The following is a 23,624-nucleotide window of genomic DNA, read 5'->3' as shown; positions in this document are numbered from 1 at the left end:
TGCTTTAAGAGAAATGGTTCTGAATCCTGTCTGCTCCCTCCTTGGTCCAGTGGCCACCCAATGAGCCCCTGAAGCCCAACTCTGTCCTCTCTCCATCCCTCCCATCCTGCCCCTCAGGTGTTGAGTTACAAGGTCCACTGACCTTCATCCCGGCCACAGCGATTCCAGGAGCCCCCTGGCAGAGAGAAGGAAAAGCATGGAGACTTTCTCACCCAGCGGGAAGCACAGAGGAGGTGGCCAGCCTCCTCTCCCAGCCTCTTCTTGGAGAGATGCGAGATGTGGAGGCTTATGCTTGCCCCCAGGCCCACAGGGAAGGGGGTTGCTGAGCTTGGCACAGAGGGAGTGGGTCTGAGGAAGAGGCTCTGCACAGCTCAGCTGGGCTCCCTGGGCTTCCCACCCACCTGCTCAGCCCCTAGACCCTCCTGGGGGACTCAAAGGGCACTGTGTCAGGCAGCCCATGGCTGGGCTAGACAGGGGCATCCCTGGGTGGAATGCGGGGAGGGCTTCTTGGGATAGGAAAGGAGGAGGAGGGGACGGAGGAGAAAGGGGAGAAAGGGAGAGCCATGGGGGAGGGGACAACAGTAGATGGCTGAGTTCACCAAGCTCCTGGACCCTGAGGGTGCCGTGGGACTCTCCTCAAGGGAGCTCTCTGGCCCTATGCCCTGATGGACTGGGGAGCGACTGGGAGTGAACCCTATTTCCTTATCAGCCCAAGACCACCAACTTTGAGGTAAATAGGCTGCCAAGCACACCACTTAGTAAATTCCAAGTGAAGGTGATTTTTAGGGGGTCCCGATTCCCACATGGGTCTCAGAACTGCAGCCAGAGCTGGGGGTACCTGAGAGGACATTTATGACCCACAGTTGCCCACAAGGAGGCCTGGCCATGTCAGGAGGGCACTGCTGAGTGATGGCTCACGGGCCAAAAAGGAGCACCCCTGCCTGGAAGACAGGCCGGGCAGCAAAGGGGAGAGGATGGGAAGAAATGTGCACTCCATCTCCTGTCTTTACAGTGAGACAGGATGTGGGAAGGGAAGGAGCTGGGAGAGAGGGCTGGGGCTGGGGGAGCTGCCTGGGGGTGGCATACCTTTGCTCCGTGTTTGCCCGGCATCCCTGGCATGCCCCGTTCTCCCTGAAGGAAGAAACAAGAGAAACAGTGAGAAGAGGACCAGACTCAGGGCCCAAGGTCTTGGCCCTGGAAGCATGGCCTGCAAGGATGTCAGTGAGAGTGGTTGCTGTGGAAGCTTGGGATGACAGTCCAGCCCATGAGGAGCTTGAGGTCCCCACCATTGCCGGCAGCCATGGTGGGCCACTCTTCTCAGCAAGGTGGACCTGCACAAGGACCCAAGTTGCAGACCACAGAGCAGGAAAGAGCCCCAGAGAGAGGCCCACCGGGAGGAGCCTGAGGCCAAGGAGGGGGAAAGCGGACTTGCACAAGGTCTCCTGCCTGCCAGGGGCCTGGGCTAGGGCCGTGGGCCTGAGCCGCCCCCTTGGCCACTTGCCTACTGCATACCTTCCCTCCCTCCCTGGCCTGCTGCCTCCTGCCCATTTTCACTCTGCACGTTTGCATGGGTGGTACTGCTGGCTGAGCCAGACGGGGCTCCGGCCTCTCCTCTTCCCTGGGGTCCTTTCCCTTCCAGGTTCCTCGGGTCTAACTCTTCCCGAGGACATGAGGGCTTTGGCCCCAGGTCAGGGAGGCTTTGGGCGGTGGGGGACTGTGGATGGAGGCAGGGTGTGGCCCGGAGCCCACCCACTTCTCTGCATTCCTGGCCCTGCCTGGCCAGAGGCACCAGTCACGGGGCTGCTTCTCCAGGACATCATGCTTGGGCTTTGCTCTACCATCTCGGCAGTGTCCTGTCTTTTTGTGTAACCTCTTTACTTCCTGGCGAAAATGCCAAATCTAAGGGGAGGAGTGAGCTCAGGAAGGACAGGGAGTGTCCTGCCCTCCTTGGAAGGACACACCAGGAGGAGATGGGGTTGGAGGTGACAGCCAGCAACAACTGGGGGCCGAGAGCAGGTGAGTCAAGACTTACCCGCGGTGTCAGAGAGGGAGGGGTGCAGGGGAGGAAGGAGGCCTTTGCCTCCACGAGGGGAACCCCAAAAGAAGTCCCAGTGTAAGCCCCAGCCAGGGCTCAGGGTGCTGTGCAGCATGCGTGGTAGCAGCTCAGACCCTGTGGCCTGGAGGCCAGGCTGCATATCCCACAGGCAGAGGGGGAACATGGCCCCACCTGGCCTCCATCTTTTCAGCTGACCTCATTCCTTCCCTGACATCTTACAGGAAGCCCTGGTCCACTCTTCTCCTTGCAGAGGCTGGAGCTACTTCCAACCTTTCCCCTCCCTGATTGAGCCTCCACGCTGGCATCCAGATAAGCGGCCAACACACAGACTGGACAGTAACACGCCTGTACTTGGACACTGCCACCGCCCGGCACTGACTGTAGGAAAGGGGCCGGGCTCCTGAGCATGGCATTCCACCCCCGCTCCTTCCTGGCCTCATCGCCTCACATCCTGACACCTACACTGTTTCTCTGAAAACCTCACCCGTTTTCAGAATTCTCTGCCTTTCTGCTATTTCCTCTGCTCAAAACCCTATTCCTCCTTGGGGTGCTGGTCAAATGCCATCTCCTCTTGAAGCTTTTTGCTCTGCCCTGTAGCCCAGTGCTGGTTCCTCAGTGCAGCGGGAACCACTGTGTGTATGTAATCTGTATACACAAACCATGTCTGCTAGGGATGGCTTCACCTCCATCCTCTTTGGGCCAAGTCTCTGAATTCTGTGAAAGGCCCAGAAACTTTAGCTCCGAATGCAGGAGCCCTCCCTCACCCGACCCCACCAGGACCCCTGAGCCACAGGCAGGGGTGGTAGAGCTGGATTCAGAAGTGACCACAGCAGACAAGCTGGTGCCCCAGGCCTGCCCTGGGTGCTAAATTCTGGTAAATCCGTCTTGTGGGAAAGAGTGGAGAAAGGCACAGCCATTTACTGTGTCTGTTATGTGTCTGGCACTGAGTTAAGCCTTTACATCCTTCTTCTATTCAATCTCTAAGAATCCCCTCTAATCAGTGAGGGAGTAGATGTTATTCCTGTTTCACAGGTGAGCAAACTGTGGCTCTGGAAGGCCAGGTATGATTGCCAATGTCACACAGAGCAGGGATTTGGACACAGGTGTTTTGTCTGCTAAGTGCAGGTACCAGCGACTGGCGTTCCGTCACTTCCGTTAAACACCCTCTGCAGGCCAAAAGCAGGTCAAAGCCCTCTCTTCTGGATGGCCCTCAGGTCTGTGCCCCAGAGGGGTGAAAAGGCAGTGCTCAGACCAGGGCTGTATCTTTAAGCACAGGCACCAGGGAAAAGAGCTGAGTCGGGGCCGGCCTGTGAGCACAGTTCTGCTCTACGGCCAGCAGAGGGCGCCAAAGGACTTCATCAGAAGTCTGGCAACAGTGGCTGTAGAGCGCCAGCCGAGGGCCCCATCACTCTTTCCTCTGGAGGACCCCTGCTCAAATTCCAAACAACCCAACTGGGTTGACTCAGCCCCGAGGACACCAGGCAGAGTTCCCTGGGGTGGGGAGGTACAGGTGGGAGGTCAGCTTGGGCGTCCCTGACTATTCAAGGATCTCCCGTTTGCCCCATTCTTCCTCTTCCCACCTTTCCCTCAGCTTTCCCCCAATACATGTGCCCTCACCTTCCCACCTCCACCTAGGGAGCTGGGCGGGGGAGCCAGGAAAGGCTGTCTGTGTGACCCTGCATCAGTCACTTCCTCTCTCTGGGTCTGCAAAGTGAGATTGGACTAGACCCTTCCTACCCACCCCTGCTCCTGAGAGGCCAAAGCCGAGGAGCTGACACTGGGTGTGTTGGCAGTTCCGGAACAAGGCTCCCTGGGGGAGGGAACGTTAGCTCTGGGTAAAACTGCGGCTCTACGAGGGGCTCAGTGGGTCTCCTTCTGCCCCGGAGGACAGCCTGGGATGCCTCAGTAAGGGAGGAGGCTGGGGTCTGCCCACGCTTTCCAATCTCCACGTGAGCTGTGCAGAGCAGAACCCTGGGAGTGAGGGTTTCCGGGCTAATCGGGGTTGTCTTCAGCCCATGATGGTTTGTATATAAAGAAACAACTGCACACTCCGGGGAAATCTGGGCCCCTTGCAGCCTCTAAGGAGGCAAGCCTCCTCGTTAGGGTGGCTGACCTTTGCCCCTTCCCTCCCCTCTGGGTCAAGTCTCTTAATTCTCTAGGTGACCCAGGCTCCCTTGATCCCCATCTCGGGGCCTCCCTCACTTCCCACCCCTCTGCTGGGCAGGAAGCAGGGGTGGCCCCGGCTGACCCCACCCTGCGGGCTCATTCCACTCTCATCAGTCTCCTTCTCCAGGGCTCGTCCCCAGGGGCTTGCCCCAGCCTGACCTCTGAACCGGCGGCTGGGTTCATTCTGCACCAGAAAACATTGATTCTGGATGGTGGGAGAGGTGAGAGCGGGCTGAGAGTCATGATCAAGGACTCCAGGGTGGCTGAGGGCAGGGCATTCATTTGCAGGGGTGGTGGGATTGGGGACGGGGAGCATTTCCGGGGCCATTGCTAAAGGGAGGACATTGACACACTGTGTGCACAGAGCTTTTCCTCGTGGCATGGCTTTGCGAGAGCACATCTAGAGACTCCTTCTTTCCTGTTTCACTTCGTAAAAGTTATTTTGTTTAAAAGGTTTGAGTTTGGGATTGTCCTAAATTTAGATCCACCAACTCACTCATCTCTTAGTTGGGGAGGGAGAGCTCATAGTCTGCCAAATCGCGAGGGCCCCAATTTATCTCCCGTACCTCCTGTCCTCCCAGCAGGGAGCTCGGCCACCGGATCCAGGCCATCCAGCAGCTGGGAAAGTGGGCGCTCCAAGCATTACAAAGGGTCTTGCCCCAGGTGCACGGAGCATGGGCAGTGGTCCCTGCTGTGGAACCTGGCCTGCGACCCCCATGCCAGCCCTGCCCTGCCTACCACCTGGGAGACTGGCTTTTTAACCTTGGTGCCAAGAACCAAGGACGCCGGCTGGCTGGCCTGGAAGGGGTGGATTCCAGTCTTTGTGGCCAAGAAAGTGCTGGGGTGAGCACAGGTGGCTGCCCTGAATGACCTTGAAGGCCATCCAAGCGCCCACTTTTACGATGCCACTGACTCCAGCTGCCCCTGTGCAGAGTTCGCACCAGCATCAATAGGTTCTCTATTCTGGTTCCGCTTCCAGGTAGGAGGACCCATCCTTTACCCAGATGACAGGATGGAAGCGAGTTCCTTGGAGCACAAACCGGTCGTGCTCTTAATTGGTGATTTACTGTTTGTTGAACAAGCTGGGCAGGGACTTGGCAAGAAGACATAGTCTCGAAAGAGGTGGGGGGCTTCCAGGTCAGCTCCCCAGCTGAGCAAAGGTCAGGCCAGAGAAGCAGGGGGAGATGCGTAGACCTCCCTAACGTGAGGCTCCCGCTGCGGCCCAGCTGCGGGTGAGGAGGGCCCTGGGCCCGAGCAGCTCCACACAGACTCTTTGTTCTCTGCAGGGGAGAAGTGTGGGGAGTGGAGGGCTGGGGGGAGGCCAGCAGGTGACTCAGGCCTTAAGTCTGGACCAGTGCCCTTTCCTGGGTTGGAAAAGCTGGGCGAGGAGGGCTAATGTCTTTCTCTCCCCTAAAGAGTTCCCAGGACTCCCTTCCGGGAGAAAGGCAGCTCGGCTCCCTCTTCTCTGCCCTAGCCACCTCCAGACTGGAGAGGCCTGCGACCGCGGAAACGCCAGGTCCTCCGGTAATTAGGGCCGGCAGGAAGTGATCCGGGGAATTACCGGGGTCAGGCACCCCACCGAAGGCCAGGGCTTTGGAAGGGCGGCTGGCTTGTAATCTCGATTTGAGATCAGTTGATTTTGTAGTTAGTTCCAAAAAGAAAAGTCAGCTCTAATTAATCTGGGGACTTTGGAGTGCAGGAGAAACAGGGCCCAGAGAGCACAGGCTGGGGGCTGGAGTCTGGCGGAGCGGGAGTCCCATCAGCCCCCACGAGGCCTCAGATCTGGGGCCCGTGTCTCAGCTCCCTGATCTGCTTTAATTGAAATGGTCTGGTGTCCCCGCTGGGAATTCATGGCTTTGAAAGCAAGCGCTGTCCCCACTCCAGAAGGCTCCTGCGTCTACGGTTTCCATCTGCACGGACTGCTCTGCTGCACGTGAGTGCGGCAGGGAGCCTGGGGTTGCCCAGGTCCTCTGGGAGCCAGGGGGTGTGGGGAGGTTTCAGGAGGTTTCTCCACTGGGGTGCAGGGCTGAGACAGCTGCCTTCTCCTGGCTTTATTGGAGGTCCTGGGACCATGCCAGCTCCCTGGGGAAGCATTCGGGTGGAATCAGTGCCAATGGGAAAAGCACTCCCCTTCTTCGGTTCTTTGACTCAAACACACCAAGTACCCCAAGTTCTCTGCCTTAGATGCTCCAGGTCCTGCTCATAGAGAGCCTGAGAGGCTCGGAGGAGGGCCTGAATCCAGCCACAACCTTTTCACAAGAAGGAAAACAGCCCAACTCCCTCTTTCTTTCCTTCTAGTAGAGGAAGTGGGGGTCTGGGAGGGGAGGTGTTTGGAAATCATGGGTCCCCCCAGGTTCATAAGACCCAGGTAGTAAAGTCATTTAGAACAAGCCTCTGGGGCCAGACAGATCTGGCCTCACTGCTTTGTAGTTGTGGCCCTTTGGGGATTCATCTCTGTGAACCTTGGTTTGCTCATCTGTAAATTGGGGCTAAGAATAAAACCTCCCTCACAGGGTGGTTATAAGGATCCAATGAGGTGAGGCAAGCCAAGGGCCCCGTACAGCTTGGCACGAAGAGGCCCAGTAAGGTAGATATCATAATACGAGTTATCATTCGACAGAAGCGTGTCCACCCACGTGACGCCTTGCTCTGACTAGCAGGTCAGAACGATCCTGCCCTTTTGCAGAAGGATTGAGGAGGGATGAGGAGGTGGGCGGGGTGGGCGTGCTTCTGCTCCTCACACCCTTGCTCCAGTGCCCTAGCCAGCGGACCACAGGGCCCATCGGATCTCCTCCCCGGGAACCCCTGTTTCTGGGGAGCCCCGCAGCCTCCAGGGGGAGCACCCACAGTTACAGGCTGAGTGAGCACGAGGCTCTCGCAACCTGCCTCCTCTGGTCTGAAGACGCACAGCCTGCAGCCTGCAGGAGAGCTCTGGTCCTTCATGCAACCCCCAAGGCTTAACACCCAGACCACCACATGCGTCAAACTCACGCCCCACTGCCAAGACGGGTGGACCAGCTCTCATGTGCTTACATATAGGCTCTCACCAGGTTTTGTGATCCACACACAGTCTGACAATACTCATAGCCTCTTGAAAGACAGCCAAGGTTGTAATGTTTTAAACACACTTTGCGTCTTGCAACATATTTAAAATAGATTGGCATCATAAATTTGGATCAAATAGGTACCACGTGGGCACACTACAATACTCACAGTGTCCAGGATGCGGGCCTGGGGCAGCGCAGGGCCCGCGGGCGACCCCGGGCTGTGATCTCAAGTAGCTGGTGGAGATGCTGCCCTGCTGGCCTGGCTGGCCTTTGAGAGGATGCCAGGCTGGGACCAGCTGCCAGGGTGGTGGTGGTGGTGGAGGATGGAACTAATCATCAGCAAACCTCACAGGATGAGAGACGTCTTTGCTGAGAGTTAAATTCCACCCCTGACTGAAAGAAGGGCCCCGCGTGTGTGTCAAGTTGCCGGGACAGAGCAATGGAAGCAGATGTGGAGGGTCCATCAGTTACCCTGCGGGTCCCCTCATGCCCTGAACACAAGGGGCGTCTTGGGGCCTCTGTGCCAGCTTGGTGTCCCCACCCATCAGTACGGAGTGGTGGGTGGGAGTAAACTCATTTTCTCAGCATCCGTGACCAAGCTGCCCTTCGTGTTGGTACCTCCAGGCCTCATTCCAGGCAGAGAGCAGAGGGGGAGAAGGAGAGAGAAAAAGAGATCTGATAGATGCCCCAGAAAAGAGCCTGGGGGTTAACCTTCCACATCCCAGAGAAACCACAGGGGAGGGTGGTCTGTGCACAGATGGCTTAGCCTGGGGTGAGACCCCCCTGAGCAGACATTCACTTCTGCACCGGAGCGAGACGACTGCCTTCCGGGTTCGGACTCATGAGACCTAGCTTCCGATTCCAGCATGACTGTTCACCAGCTGTGCAACCTTGGGCAAAGTATTAACCTCTCTGAGCTTCTCATCTAGACAGTGGGGATAATGCACTCAAACTACTGGGCCATGGTAAGGATGAGTCAGGGAGGGAGTGAATGGACTTTGGCTAAACCAGAGATGTGAAGTATTGCTGCCCTTGTCCTTGGGCACCAGACTCTTCATCTCAGAATTCTGACAGGAAGCAAACTGCTGCCTGGGCATGGTGATCACGGGGGCTGGGGCAGTGGGACGGGCACTCATAGCCTCCTGAGTAGTGCTTGACCTAGAGGAATGACCCCCAAGTCCTTGGGGGCAGACTCTTTGCTGCTGGCCATCGGTCTCCAGTGCATGCCCTCTGGCCTCTGTTGGACTAGGAGGCTGTGGCGTCGGGGATGACAGGACAAGGGTCCCAGCAGAGTGAGGACCAGCATAGAGACAAGGGCGCTGAGACTACCCAGTGGCTCCAGGAGCGCCTACTGAAAAGTCTCAAGGACAGGCTGGGAGAAGAGGAGGCAGCAGGAGCCTTCCAGAAACCCAGAGAGGCTAGCAGCCTCACAGCCCCTCCGGATTCCAGGAGAAGAGGCCATTGTGGAAGGGCAGGGGGTGGTCCGGCAGAGAAAGAAAGAGTGGGGAGCATGAGTTGAGCATGAAGGAGAAGGGCCTTCTCAATTCCTCGAGAGCCCTAAGAGCACTGATGCTTCTGACAAGCCCTGGATGCGGATGAAGAAAGGCCTGGACTGGAGGGGCCTGATCGTCAAGCCAGGTTGAGGTGGCGGGCTGCTCCTCTCTAGGGGGTATGGAGCCAACTCTGTTCTTAGGAAGCTGTAGCTTCCCTGAGCTGGAAGGGATTTTAGTCCAGTCTCCCATCTGACACAGAAGCTTCTCTTAACACGACCCAGACCCATAGTTATCCAGCCTCTCCTTGAATACCTCACATGACGGGGAGTTCCCTCCTTCTCAAAGTAGCCATCTGTACTGCTTTACCCTTAGTCATGCACCCTTCCATGCTCAAGCCTTCTCTAGCAGCCCTGAGCCTTTTCTCCCCAGAGCAGGCTTCCCAGGGGTCAGAAGCTGCCCCTCCATCAGCAGAACCACACTAGTTTTCTCTGCAAATTCAGTGCAGCCAGGGCTGAATGATTCCTCCCACAATCTGGCCCAGAATTGCCAAAATCATGGAACCAGGCCCTCTATCATTATGACACCCCAGCCCCAAGCTGACGCCTCCCCATCCTCAGGGCAGCAGACCCCCAACCTCCTTTCTGGATGAACTAGACTTCCCGTTGGCAGGAGAGTGCAGACGCCTACCACAGTATGGATGCCAGCTGCGGGCATCCCCTTGATCCAGGGGGGAAACTGCCGCCCTGAAGTTTCTTCACAGTTTGAAAGAGCTGGTCTGGCTGCTAATGGGAAAGCCGACCCCGTGCTGCATCAGGAGAGGCAGTAAATGCTGTGAGTCTGCGTGAGTGGGTGGAGGCAACCTCGGGGGCTGTAATTTCCACTTCCTGACACAGTACAAACTTTGCAGTTTATGCAGAACTAATGAAAGATCTCTTGGGTCTTGCCATTTCACCCACCAAGCTCCCGTAAAACAATGCGGTGACAGCAGCCGCCTGATTACAGAGCTACATGGCGTGTGGAATGTGCTTCTCCAGAGTGATTCCTGCCTTTCCAGAATCCCTCCCCGTCCTTGTCCTGCCTTTCCTTCCTGTCTCTTTTCTTCTCCTGGGAGGCCTGGAGGGCGGGATGGGCTCCTTATGGCAGGTGGCACCCTGTGAAAGACCCGGACCTGGACTTGAATTCCTGCTCTGCCACTTACGACACTTCAGGCGTGCCTCATTTTCCTCATCTGTTAAATAGGAGAAGAAGAGTATCAGCCTCCTAAGGTGGTCTTAGGATTAGATATGATGCAAGTCACGTTGAAGGACAGCCTGGTACACAGTAGGCATTTAGTAAGTGGTGCCTAGTATTGAAATGACTTTTATGTTATATAGTTACCGTAATGACCACCTCTGGGCCTCTGCTCAAATTGTTTCCTTGACTAAAATGCCATTTCCCTTGAAATCTGCTGCTTGAAGGACCACAGTGGTGGATTAAAAATGGCCACAAAGGCTTTGCCACCCTTGGACAAGAAGAAGCGGAGGCTGAGTCCCCCAGCCCCACTGACTTGCATGCTTTGGCTGTGTGACTTGCTTTGGCCAATAGGACTTCAGAAAATGTGATGCAAGAGATGTTTTTGAAAAGCACTTGAGCACTGGGACTCACCCGTTTTGAAAGCTGACCTAGGCCTGCCATGCTGTGAGGAAACCTCTCTGCCCTGCTGGGGCTGAGAGGCCACATGGAGGAGAACAGAGGTACCCAGCCCACAGCCAGCACCAACCCCAGGCATGTGGATGAGGCCATCTTGCCCCCTTCCCACCCAGCCTTTCCGCCCAACATCCCATGTGACTGCATCAGTGAGCCCAGAGGAGACGCAGAACTCCCACATGGCCAAGCCACAGAATCCTGAGAAAGAATTGTTTTAAGACAGTAAGTTTGAGACGGTTTGTTACACAGCAATAGATAACCGATACAATTACCCATTCACCAGGATTAAGCTCAGAGGCTGTCCCTTCTCAAAAGAATTCCCAAACTCCTCCCAACCTAGAATTAATCTCCCTGCACACACCGCCCCCCCCTCCATATTGACACAGCACTTTGCAATGGTAGCAGTTAGCACAGTCTGCCTTCACCAGGGTTATCTGTACAGGAATCCTGTCTCTCTGGCCTGTGAGCTGCCAGAGAGCAGGGTTGGGACCCTTTCATATCTCCCACCATACTCAGAAGCTCTGCCTGGTTCCCACATACTAGGTCCTCAGGGGGGCCAGTGAGAACCTGGCCTGCCTCTGTGCAGACACAGCCACCCAGGCTGGCGGGGGACACACTCCTGGGTCTGAGGTCCAGCGGGGCCACTGACTTGCCCAAGGCCCTTCCCCTTCTGAGCCTCTTCCTCCCCCAGGTGGAGACATGAACCCCTGTTCAGCCCACCTCAAGGGTTTCGAGGCTCCCGCTGGTATGTGTGCAAAGTGTGTGTGTGAGACGAAGTCCGGACCCTGTGTGCACTGTGGTGGAGCCCCACTTGGGTTGTCACTGGGGGGTGGGGCCTCCGCTCCACTCCTTCTTACCTTCCGGCCGTGGTAGCCCTGGATCCCCGGGTCTCCCTGGGGGAACCAAGAGAAGACCATTAGAGGGGTTTTCTTGCCACCCCCTTCATATTACCATCCCTCCTCCTCCCAATGACTCCAAATCCTCTGACCTCCACCTCCAGCCATCCCTGGAACAATAACAGGGACTGTTCTACTCTTCAGAATGAGTCCTTGCCTTGCGGGAGGCAGAGGGAGGTGGGAAAGGTTAACTCAGCAGGGGCCCAGGACACCTGAGGGTCAGTTTTTGTTCTACCATGGACCCTCTGTGGCACCTGGACAAGTCACTTTTCCCCAGGGCTCTAGCTTCTGCATTTGTGAATTGGTTGGCTGGGATCAGTGCTTTGCTACTTCTCATCCCTAGAGCCGCAGGGACTCCAGCTTCAAAGGGAGATTCTGTTTGACATCGTGGGCTTCCAGATAAGGTTTCCAAAGAAACCAGATGACCCTGAAGGTCCTTTCCAGTTCTGGCCCCTTATGAAATGCTGTTTTACTGGGATGTTGTGACAGCGTCCTGGGCATCAACTTTGAGTTTCCAACTAGACCATAATCTCCTTGGAGGGCAGGGCCGCATCTTCCATGCCAGCCATAGCACTTGCTTGGCCTGAGCCCACAAAAATGCAATCCTTGCGGGACCCAATCAATTTCCAAGGGCGTTCTGGAAATGAGCCACTCGTGATCCTTCTCTCAGCTGAGATCCCTCTCAGCTCCCTTCAGTGACGCCTCCCCCTCCCTCCTGCAGGGAGCTCTCCCGCCCGTTTGATGCATCACCCAGAGGGCCCTCACCTTTGGTCCAGGAGGCCCAGGTAAGCCCTGCGGAAGCAAGAAAAAAGGTGAATGGAGATGGATTCCTCTGGCAAACGGTGGGGGCTCGTCACGTTTCCAGTGGAGGCTGTAATGGGTTCTGGATGTGTTGAAGAACAGATCCAGAGGGTCCTGGAAGGGTATCTGAAACCTGCTGAGGGCACGTGGGGACAACGGGCTCATGTCCCTCTTTGGAGCCACATGGGCGCCGTGGGCATCTCCGCTGTGTTGGCCCACTGGAAAGTAGGTCAGTGGCATCATGTGAAATTGGCAGTGTGGTTTGGTCCAGATTCCCACCCACCCACCTCCTAACTGGAACCGCTCCCTGGAAAGCCGACCTTGCCCAGCAAAGCCTGGGTTTTGCCTCTGGCCCTGCCAGCCTGTGGGGGAGCCCTCTGTCTCCTTCCCCCACCCCTGGGGCACAGTGAGCACAGCAGCCAGCGCGGGGGAGGTGGCATGGGCCCCGCGGGAGCCCGAGGGAGAAACAAGGGAAGGCGGGCTCCGGCGTGGTCTCGGGCGTGGGTCTGGACGGCAAACACTGGCTGGAGAAAACCATGATGCTCGAGTCTGGCCTCTTTCAGTTGGTTTAAAAGCATGCTTTCTGGTTTTTCTCTTTATAAACAACCTAACAAAGAAAACCACCTGGCTTGGGTTCAGTGATCAGGAGTTACCCACTGTGTTTGGGCAGGGGCCATCAGTAAAGAAGTGAATTTTGAGCTTTGTTTTTTGGTTTTCTTGGCTTGATTTGTTTGGTTCAATTCCCTAAATTTCACTTCCTTTCAGGTTTTCTGTTTTTGCATCTAGAAACCCATGGAAGTGAGACTAACTTCCCTCCCCAGCGTTCTGGGGAGAAATCATGGAAATATTTAAGATTCGTTACGGGGATCAAGCTGAGCAGGAGAGCTGGCTCCCAGCAAGTTAGGTTTTCACTCTGCTGTGCCGCCTTCTGGCCAAGATGGCAACCCTGGCCTGACAGAGCTGTTGCCCAGCCTAGGGGGACCCTACGCCGAACCTCAGCTTTGGCAGCTGGGGTAGCTGAGGGCCCAGATGTGAAGCCAAGTGCCATGGAATGTGGCTGTAGTCATCGAGGGCTTTTTGGCAGGGACACCCTGACCCGGCAATTCCACCTTTGAGAATCTATCACCATGAAAGCATCAGAGATGTGCACATTGATGTTCAAGAATATACAGAAGGGAACTCAGTAACTACCTTGTAGATAGACCCAGCAGTCCTAAAATCCACATCACAGGAGACTCCTGACTTAGGAGGGGCATGGTTTACGATATTAAGGGAAAAAAGTAACAGGATACAAACTGTTATATTATTCAGAACATCAACAACCTGGAAAACGTTTATGTGCAGATCTAAGGAGAAAAATGGAAAGTACTCTCTACAGCGTTAATGATGGGGAACACTGGATATGAGAAAGCATGCAATTTAAGACTTTGTCTATGTTCCAAATTTTTCACAATGAAGGTATGATGCCTTTGTCATAAGGGAGAAAAACACTTTTTAAAATAAAGCCTCGTGGAAAAAACATTATCAAACAGACTATGTCCTTAACCCCTGTCCCTCTAATAACTGCTGACGTCAGTCTTAGCTCTGGGTGGAGAACCCATTTTCTCCAAAGAAGTCCAAGGGCCTGCTAAGTTATTCTGCCCTGGTGCTTTCTTGCACTAAATTGGGCTGAGAAAGAGTCGGGGCTTGGCCAGGGCTTACAAACAGATGACTGGTGGACACTGGGACTGACCTGAGTGTGGTCTTGCTTGGAGGGGTGTCTGTTGGCCCCCCTGGGCCCTCCCAGCAGTGGTCTAATCCCCAGGCTCGATGCAGGGCCCTCCTGGCCGACCAGACGTGTAACTTGGCTGGAAGGTGGCCCAGGAGTGGAAGCCCACACACACCAGCAAAAGCATGTCTGTTAGGGATGCCAGGCAGTCGGATGCCTGCTTGCTACCTCCTTAGAACACACTGTGCCCAACTCAGGTTTTCCTAAGCCCGGGGGTCAGGAGACAGCCATCAGAATGGCCCTGGGAACTTTCTTTCCAAGCTCCTGTCTGCTGAACCTGGGAGGGGGCGCCTGTTCATGGTGTCCTCCCTGGCAGGCAATGACTGGAGTGGAACACACGGTCCCAGGATGTGTGTTCAGAACCAGAGTGTAACAGGTGAGTGTGACAGGGACAGGCAGCTCCTGCAGGGGCCAGCCACATCCAGCGGCCTTGCCAAGTGTTTCTGCCTGTTCAGTGGGGACCCAGGTTCCCATTGGTTATGAAAGGTTTGGAAGCTTCCAGGGAAAGGTTTGGAAGCTTCCAGAGATTTCTTGGGACAAATCTCGAAGGAGAGGAAGCAGTGGAGAGCGGGAGAGTTACTTACGGGTGGCCCCATGGGCCCTGGCAGTCCTGGGTGCCCCAGTCCACTTGGTCCAGGAGGGCCTGGTGGCCCTGGTGGGCCTTGGATGCCAGCCTGGCCCTGTTCACCCTGAGGTTCGTGGAAACAAGCGTTAGAGAGAAAGCCCCAGGCTGCAGAGCGGTCCCGCCCCAGTGCCATGCACCCGCTGAGGCTCCGCCGTGGGCTCTGGGGGAGGCGGTGGTGGCGTGATGGTGATGGTGCTGTGGTGGTGACTACATGCAGGGGCTGGTGGCAGTGAGGAGACGGCCAAGACATTAGCCCCCAGAGGAGGGGCTTCCAGAGAGGACTCGCTGCATCAGCTGCTGGTCCCCAGGGCTGAGCTCTGCTGCGGTGGCAGAGGAGCGGGTGAGATGCTCCCCGGCCCGACCGAAGGCCTCTTCCCAGCCTGGTCAGATGGCCAGGGTACAGCCCAGGTGGCCGGCAGCCTGGGCGTGTCTCGGCACCTCCCTCTGTGTGGCGAATCCACCATCTCTGCGCCCTGGCCTCCTAACTATCAAATGAGAACAGCTGTTCCTTGTTTCCCCTCACTGCTTTTTGCTGTCTTTGATTATCTGGCCCAGAGGATCAACTGAGATCCTTAGGTCAGAGGCCACAGAATTTTGTTTGGCTCACCAAATAATTGGGCAAGAGATTTTATGTAAAAAATTTGGCTTGGTGGCTTCTGATGAAAAACTGGGAGCCCTGGCCAGCTAGGCCCACATTCCCGGGGGGCTGCCATCAACTGGGCTCTCCAGCTGCCTCAGGCCCACCCCCATCCTTTCTGCCTGCAGCCTGCTTCTGTCACTTATGTGATTTGTACCTGACCTCAGGGGACAGTTGAGTTTTGAAAGTGTAAAGTGCTTTGTGCCTCTCTGGAGTCGCTATTATTATTCCTTTGCCTTATCCCCCAGCCTTTGTCACCCACTGTGCATGTGCCCAGGGTGGACCCAGGGCCCAGGGAGGAAGGGGTGGGATCATGCTCCCTCAGGAGGAGGAGAGAGCCTGGTCCATGTGACCCAGATCTTGGGGCTGAGGGCCAGCTCAAGTCAACCTAGATCTACGCAGATCCATGTCATTATGTTATTTTCTACGTGACCTCTCCAGGGAGGTTCTGGGCTCAGCTCTTGATGGGGGTCCAGCCCTGCAGACAGACTAAGGCAGAACAGCCTGGCAGGTGTGAGCGCTCCAGGCTGGGATGCAGGGAGACCCAGGTGGCCAGACTCCAGTCCAGCCCACCCTTCTCAGTGTGATCTCAGTAATCCTCTATGACACTGCTGCTTCCCTATATGAAAAAGGGAGCTGACAATGCTTGCTGCAAACTCCACAGAGGAAAATGATGATTACAAATAGGAGTGTACATCCTCACAATGAGAACTAAGATTTTAGCAGCATCTGCTTGAATCATATCTCAGATGGGACATCCTAGGGCAGATGCCACCAGCAGTGCCACTCTGGGGCCTGGGCTGCAACCTGCCACACCCTCTGAGAAGCCACTTAAGGGCTCAGAGTGTCCATGGTGGAGAAGGCAGGTGCAGAAATGGGTCACAAGTCCCATTTTACAGAAGAGAAAAATGAGGCTCAGAGAAGTTGAGCTCCCTAACCAAGGTCACAAGAAGAATTTGGGGGCAGCCAGGACCCAAGCTCAGAACTCCAGACTATTCCTATTCATTCCAAGTAAGCCCCCAGCAAAAACTGCTCACAGTCCAACTTTCTGCACTTTGGCAATGACTTCCAACACTGTCTGCTAAGCACATCATATCTCATATAAAGTTTCCTCTTTCAACTAATGTTAGACCCAATGTTTAAGCATCTTATAGAGCCTGTGAAATCAATATTGGTTTATTGATAGGAAATGGACAAGCCTTTTTATGTCCCACCATGGCTGACAGCATAAAAACCTTATTCTCTAGGCAGAATCTGCAGCAGGCAGCACAGGGGCCCCTATTCTTCTCTCTACTCTGCAAATCAGGTCAGGGCAGCACAAAAAGTTCTGGCTTATCCACCTCTTGCTCTTGAAAAGGGAGGCAGCAACATGCCTCGGCTCCTCCTAATTTCTTCATCTGTGAGGTGGCGATGATGCCACCTCCACTGCCGGGTGGCCCATGTGGGATTACATGAGATAATCCATACAGAATTCTTACAATAGTGCTTGGGACCCAGCAAGGGCTCAACACATAGCGGCTAATGCAACTAAGGCCAGGAGGTGGCTGCTGGGGCTTGAGGCGAATGGCCGCTCTGAGAGCAAGAACTCGGCTCTCCTGAAATGGGGTCTGACACGGGTAGGGGTGGCTGAGAGCGGGGTGGGCCTGGTGTTTCTCTGAGCTGTCAGTGGGCCCCCTGAATAGCCAGGCTTGGGCTAAGCGCTAGGAGCACATGGAGGCTCTCAAGGATTTGGCTGGTGTAACGGGATATGTAGGCTTGGGTGGCACGTGTGTCACATGTCCCTCTGTATTTTTAGCTGTAAATTGGAGTGATTTTTCAGCCTTGTTCAGTCAGGTGCCTGAACATGCAGGCCCCTGGGCTCCTGGCTCCTGAGTCAGGCCAGATGGGGGCTCCAGGCCCTGCTGTCAGGTTTTCAGAGAGCATCTCGGAGCCCTGCCACTTCCAGCACCCCTGTGGCCTTGGGGGTAACCCCTGACCCCAAGTGTAAGGAAGGCTAGGGGCATGGGTGGCAGCCATGGAATTCCTGGCCTGGCATCAAGCTGCAATGCCTATGCCTGGATCCCTGGGTCTGTGGTCTCTTGTTCTTTGTGATCTGGTCCTATCCTAGCCTCCTTGGCTTAGTTAGGCAGGAAGAAGGAAGCAGTTGCTCACAACGATTACACCTGTCAGTTGTGAGCTACATTTCCTCTGCAAATTCCCTCGCTTCTCAAACTCAGGTTACAAGTGATCAGATGCTAAGCAATCTGCATTTCTAAATATAAAGGGTGTAGGTCCAACTGAGAGAGCTCTGGATGTGGGGTCTGAAGACCTGGCTGCCAGTTCCCATTCTGCTTCTTGTTGTTTGTGCGACCTTAGGTACAAATTCACCTCTCTGAGCCTCAATTTAATTATGGCACTGTGCCATGAATTATTCCCAGTGCTGTGCATACACAATAACCCTATGCAGTAGGAACCGTTATTATCCTCATTTTACAAATGAGAAAGCTGAGGTGCAGAGAGGTTAAGTAACTTGCCCCAAATCACACAGCTAATAAGAGCAGGAGAATCTGGCTGCTCTGCAATTTATTGGCTGTGTGACCTCAGGCAACTTACTTAATGTCTCTGAGCCTTACTTCCTCATCTGTGAAATAAGGATGATCATGCCTAATTCATACAACCACTGAGAGAATTAAATGAAATGAGGCCTTTAAAATGCATAGCCCAGTGGCTGGCACACAGTGATGGCTGTCGTGAGTAGTAATGGTGGGGTAGTAGTTGTGGCTTCTGGGCCCGGGAGTTGTGTATTTCCACGTCTACAGCATTCGTGAGTCCATTTTTGTCCAAATTAATGTAACGGGAGTGCAGAGAGATTCTCGCTTCACCTATAGCCCCAGCTGGCCTGACAGGGACCAGAGACTCACCAGCCCTTGGGAAGCCCCACGTGGTCTGGGAAAGGGAGGTGTCTACCTGGAAGGTCCGCCTTTTAATGACTGGGGGTGGAGCCAGCCGCACTGAATTGAGGAGAGGCAGCAGCTGAGGAGAAAGATGAGTTGGAAGGCCAGAGGGCAAAGGCCAAAGATCGCAGGGGCTCAGGAGGGTTGAAAGTCCACCAGGATGGCAGGGCGGCCAAGAAGGAGGGAGGAGAGGAAGAGAGAAGAGAGATTAGCGAGTGTGAGGCACAGGAGGGCGGGCGTGGACGGGGCGCTTGATGCTTGTGGGTGCAGTGCTGAGCTTGCCCTTGGATGGCACCCCATCCCTGGAAGGAGGCGGGCCCTCGGGGTATTGGCCAGAAGCACTCCCCGACTGAGAGAGTGGCCCCCCTGGCCAGACCTGCCCTCCATGGCCAAGCTGGGTCGCAGAGGCCTCCTAACATGCGGCCCAACATTGTACTGCCAGCCCCGCCGGTCCCTGGTCCTGGACAGAGGCTGCTGGGCTGAGGGGCGCGGACTCCGAGGCTCTGGCTTGGGAGCCACAGGACCACCCTAAATTGGTACTTGAAGCCAGGCTGGTGTGTGGCGACCTCTGGGTTCTTTTTTTGGCTAAACAAGAAGGGCTGGTGTCAGCGGATCTGGGGAGGATAGTCAAAAGCAGAGCCAAGCCCGGATCCCGAGGGTGTGGCCAGTGTGGGCACCAGCTAAGTGCTACTGAGGTCTCACCCTGGGGCTAGTGGGCTTGGAAAATAGACACTGGACAAAGACGTCTCTTGCATGTTCAACCACGTTTTTGGGGGGAGGCAACTTGCAATCATGTTATCTAATGTAATTTTCATTTCTGGAAATCCTTGCTGTTTCCAGACTCTCAACCCATGGGTGCTAAGCACTCCGCTTTTGGAAGAGGTTTGAACCCATGTGAAAAGAAAGATGGCGTATAATCCACCTCTCGTTTTTGAAAGCATTGTGACTCACATGAGGCCACTGGGATGAGCATTAGGAAGCAGGGGCCGCCTGGGCTGAGGATGCACCCAGCTAGGGACCTGGGAGCCCAATCGTGGCCTTTCCAGGTCATTGCTGCCTTCATGGGCGGCCCCATTCCTCCCACTGTGGGGCCTGGGGACGTGCAATGTTGGGCTCTGCATCTAGGGAGCCTCTAAGCAGAGGGGCCTGGAGACCTTCCAGAACCTACAAACCTTCAGGGTAATTATCTGGTTGGAGTGCAGAGCTGCTAGAGACCTGCTTAGGTGCTCCTGGTGTGGGGTGGGGGTGGAGGTGGAGATAGGGCAATGGGGAGAGTGAGTGCCAGGCCCAGACACCAGCTCCCCGTCCCAGGGCACCCCTCCTCCCCCTCCCTCCCTGGGGATGCTACAGGCAGGAACAGGGGCCCGCACCGCCTGGATCTTGTATCTTGCGGGCCAGGAGGCCTGCCATCCCCATCAGGTCTGCAGTCCCCTCAGAAAGCCAACAGACGCCTTGCCCTAGAAGGACCCTGCTTTCCTACCCACTTCCAGATAAACAGAAGGTGCCAGCTGCCTTGCCCTGCCCAGCGGCTGGATCCCCAAATCCACTCTCACCCGGCCTGACTCGTTACCCACACAGGCGCAGTCATACCCTGGGCTCCTCTGTGCCCTGTGGCCCTGTGGAGCCTTCTCTCCCTGCCAGCTCCCTCTTCTTGGGGTGCGCTGAGGGGCAGAGAGCTCTCTCCTAACCAGCCCCATGCGTTCTCTCGGGGCTGATGACACACTGTCAAAGCGTTTAAGTTGTGTTGTCTTTTGTGCTGGGGGATGCTGTCTTTCTTTTGGGTAACATAACAATCCTGTGAGCCCATCGTTTCAAATAAACACAGCTGACCTTCTATTATTGTATCAGGATCAGGCTGGCCGGAACACCAGGGCCCCTGCTTCCCTGCAGCACATGCCGCTGACAGGCTGGCTCTGTCTGTGCTGCTGCCGGCCTGTGCCCCCAACCCAGTCTTGGCCTCGCCCCCACCCCAGCCACTGATGTTCAAGGCTGTCCCCGCCTTGGCCTCCCCCTGGCCTGGGAACCAGGGGTCAGAGTCTGAGTGGCCGGACCCTGCCAGCAAGGCCCTCCCAGTGGTCTTCTGGAGCCAAGTTGACCGACTCTGAGTCTGGCTTGTGCTTCTCTCCACTCCCTCAAGACCACTCCCTGGCAGGGGTGGGCGCCCAGGGCGGCCACACTGTGTGTGTGTTTGTGGGCACGATGCAGCCTATGACAGGGGGATGGACACCTAAAGATGCTCCACTGAGACAGGCAAGGCCGATCCACAAAACGAGGGGCATTTCTCTGGTCCCAGCTCACTGGGGCTCCTGCACACCTTCACTCCCCCCCATCCCCAAGAATGGCTCTCTGATGTTGGCACACACATCTGAGGGTTCCCGATAGGATGACAGCAGACTTTGGGCTCTGTATCCTGGGCTGAAGCAAGGGAAAGGAAGGAGCTGGGTGGGGGCCAGGGGGGATGGGAGATCATCCCAGCCCTGAAATCCCCCACTCCACTTGGAGGGGCTTCCTTGATTCTTAAAGAAGCAAAACAGAGACTTTACCCTTGAATTGATTCAGTCAGCCTCCAATTATCTCCCACCATGGAGGTTTGGGTCCTCTGAAACAATGACTAATCCAAAAGTCCCTCTGATTCCGCCAGGGCAGGCAGATGGACACACACAAGCTGTCTCTCTCTCCCTCTCTCTCTCTCTCACACACACACACACACACACACCCACGCACACACACACGCCCACGCACACACACACGCTGGGTAGGGAGCCAGACCCAGACTCACACAAGCCGCACGGCCTTACGTTGAAGGCCATGTGCAGAGGAGCACACAGCCAGGCGTGCAGAGTTCCAGATACACACACGCTGGGGGCGTGCAGGCCCAGCCAGCACAGAGGCAGACGTACCAAGACACGCAGCTCTGCACAAACACACACACACTGACTACCAGGCACACCCCCAGGAGCTGGCCAAACACACCACCACCGTCACGGCACCACTCTGGCTGCTGAGTGCAGAGGGGGCTGTGTGCTCCTGGTCCCCAAGCTCTGTAGGGAAGAAGATGAGGCTAAACTGGGGGCTGTACCCCAGGGATGGATCAGTATTTGGGGTTCACTTACCCGGTGTGGGTACTCTCCACACTGACCCTGGGGAAGAGAAGGAAGGAGAGGAGGAATCAGACCCTTGCTGTGGGGCTGTACCGTGGGGGCAACCTCAGGACTTGGGGACGCACCATGCATGTGCGTCACCCGCCTGCCCCGCTCTGTCTTGGGCTGAGCTCTCTCAGGCAGGAGAACTGATTCCCTCCCTCGAGCCTGGCTGGCAGCAGGGCGGTAACCTCCAGGGCCTGCCTGGACGTGGCTCCACAGAGCCAAGGGCAGGACTCTGCCACCATACATCACATGCCATGACGGCAGAGTCAGGAGTTATGCTCCGTGCCTGGCTGGAAGAAGCTTCCGGAAAGGCTGACCCTCTGGGTGGGTCCACCCAATGGCACTGAACAGGAGCCCATGGATGGGAATAGTAGACACCAAGGCAGGCTATGGGCAATGGGGACCTCGGAGGCGCCTTCTTGGAGCCGGGGTGCCAGGTCCCTGCACCATCCGCCTGGGGGCAAGCCCAGAAGAGCCCCCATCAGAAACTCAAGGAAGCAGAGAAGGTAGGAGGCTGGGAAGAGGGCCAGGCCAGTGGTTTACAAACTGACACCTCAAAATCCTAGAGGCTCATGGAGGTGCTCAGGAAATACCATGGGGGTGGCAGGCTGGATGGGCAGAGAAAGAGGCTGAGAAGGACCAGGCTCCAGGCCGTACCTTCCCCCCAAAAGAAGAGCCCCATGCAGGGCAGCTTCCCTTCTCTCTCTCATTTACCATGTACCACAGGGTACAGGGGATTCCCCTGGTTCTGTTGATAAAATCTGAAGTTTGAAAATAATCCTTTCTACCTGTTGGAAGGCTGCTTCTTGAGATGAAAATTCTGGAAAACCTCCATCAGCTTACCTTTTCTCCTTTTTGTCCTGGAGGTCCCTAAGAAGAGAAATGAGACAGTTAGAAACTGAGGCTAAGGACTCAGGGCCCAAAGCCTCTCTGCTGGGAAACATTGGGGCGAGGTACCAACTGGCTATCCTGGGGGACCCGCCAAGCACTGTGGGGAGGAACACACACACAGGTCAGTGGCACACAGAAGGCGGGCAGAATCAGAGATGCAGGCCTGCGTAGGATTGTGCAAGAAACTTTTTGGAAAGCCTGCAGTCCCGAAGGCTGGGCTTGGCCACCCACGCCAGGTCTTCCGGTGCCCGAGATGTTCCAGCTGGTGTGGCCCAGCTCCTTCATCCACCCGTGGACGTGACTAGGTGTGCCCTGCCCGCCCCGTACACGGCCGCGATGAAGAACAGGTGCCATCCTTCATTCATTCCCGCAACCACCAGCATCTTGTGGGCCAGCCACGGAGGAGGCTGCATGGCCACGTCAGGCAGGGCTCTGCTACTGCGCACTCACGCCGCGTCCTCACAGAGCCAAAGGCACCTTCTAACTCCTACCCTCCAAGGCCTCAGCATCAACCCCACTGAACCAGAAGGGCTTCTGGGGACACAGGGGCTGGGGCAGCGCTGCAGACTTTGGGGGTTTTGGAGAAACCTTTGGCCAAAGAGAGGAAGCAGGAAGTGGGCGACTTAAGCATATTCTGGGCTCCTCGGAGGAACATAAGGGACCTCGGGGTTTCCTTCCAGGGTGTCTTGTCAAGCTCGCAGAGCTGAGGAAGGAGCCCGGGTGCAGGGTGGACCTCCTCAGTTCTCTGAGGAGGACATGGCGTCCAGCTGGGTCTCTCAGGAGCCTGACCCGAGGCCAGTGCTGAGAAGGCTTCACGCTTGGCCAGTGTGGAGGGGAGGGGGGAGGATGGCGCACCTTGTTCTGAGGACCCCCTTGGAGGCAAGGCTTTCAGGATGTGCTGAGCTCACACCCGCGCTGGCCCGAGAGGAAGGCGCTGGCGTCACTCCATCTCCCGGATGAGGTGACGGAGACAAGGCCCTGCAGCCGCAGTGAATGGTGGCACTGGGACCGTGAAGGTCCAGCTGTGTCCACTCTGCCACGCGCTCTGAACTGGGCTGGACCTCAGGGGGCAGGGCTTCTAAACTTGGCTGGAGCCACAGGCAGTGTCCCAGCCTCTGGGGCCCTGAGCTCCCTTCCATCCTGCAGGCCTTCCTCAGGGCCTGTGAGGACGCACCTGCCAGGCCAGTCTCTTTGGGGTTTGAAGACCACAGGATGCCCATGGACAGATCCATCTGGGTGGGAGGAAAGCCTTCTTTTGTCCCCGACTGGACAACTGGACCAACCCCAAACTGGGAAATTCCCAGGAGGTTCGTGGGAAGAGACAAGTGGTCTTTGGGACAATCCATGTGGCACCCCAGCCTATGCAGTTGGCTAAGTGTTTAGCATCAAGTTTAGCAGAATATGATGCATCTGGCAGGGAACCAGACTGCAGCGTACCAGGCCACCCTCTCTTGGGACGGAAAGAGGAGTGTGATGAGA

At 56.1% G+C, this 23,624-nt stretch overlaps 1 protein-coding gene across 1 annotated transcript in view; it reads right to left on the bottom strand.

The window, feature by feature from the left end:
- COL13A1 (collagen type XIII alpha 1 chain) overlaps nucleotides 1-23,624 on the bottom strand; it is a gene marked incomplete at both ends in the record, with an annotated part of 141,670 nt that overhangs the window by 31,844 nt on the left and 86,202 nt on the right. Inside the window, 8 exon segments of the mRNA XM_079705576.1 lie at nucleotides 143-175; nucleotides 1,087-1,131; nucleotides 11,306-11,341; nucleotides 12,110-12,136; nucleotides 14,498-14,602; nucleotides 18,122-18,187; nucleotides 21,222-21,248; nucleotides 22,098-22,124. Of these exon segments, the coding sequence (XP_079561702.1) occupies nucleotides 143-175; nucleotides 1,087-1,131; nucleotides 11,306-11,341; nucleotides 12,110-12,136; nucleotides 14,498-14,602; nucleotides 18,122-18,187; nucleotides 21,222-21,248; nucleotides 22,098-22,124 (366 nt within the window).

The sequence above is a fragment of the Hyperoodon ampullatus genome (assembly GCF_949752795.1).
Source record: "Hyperoodon ampullatus genome assembly, chromosome: 1".
Classification (NCBI taxonomy): Eukaryota; Metazoa; Chordata; class Mammalia; order Artiodactyla; family Ziphiidae; genus Hyperoodon; species Hyperoodon ampullatus.
This window is presented reverse-complemented; position numbering and strand designations above follow the sequence as displayed.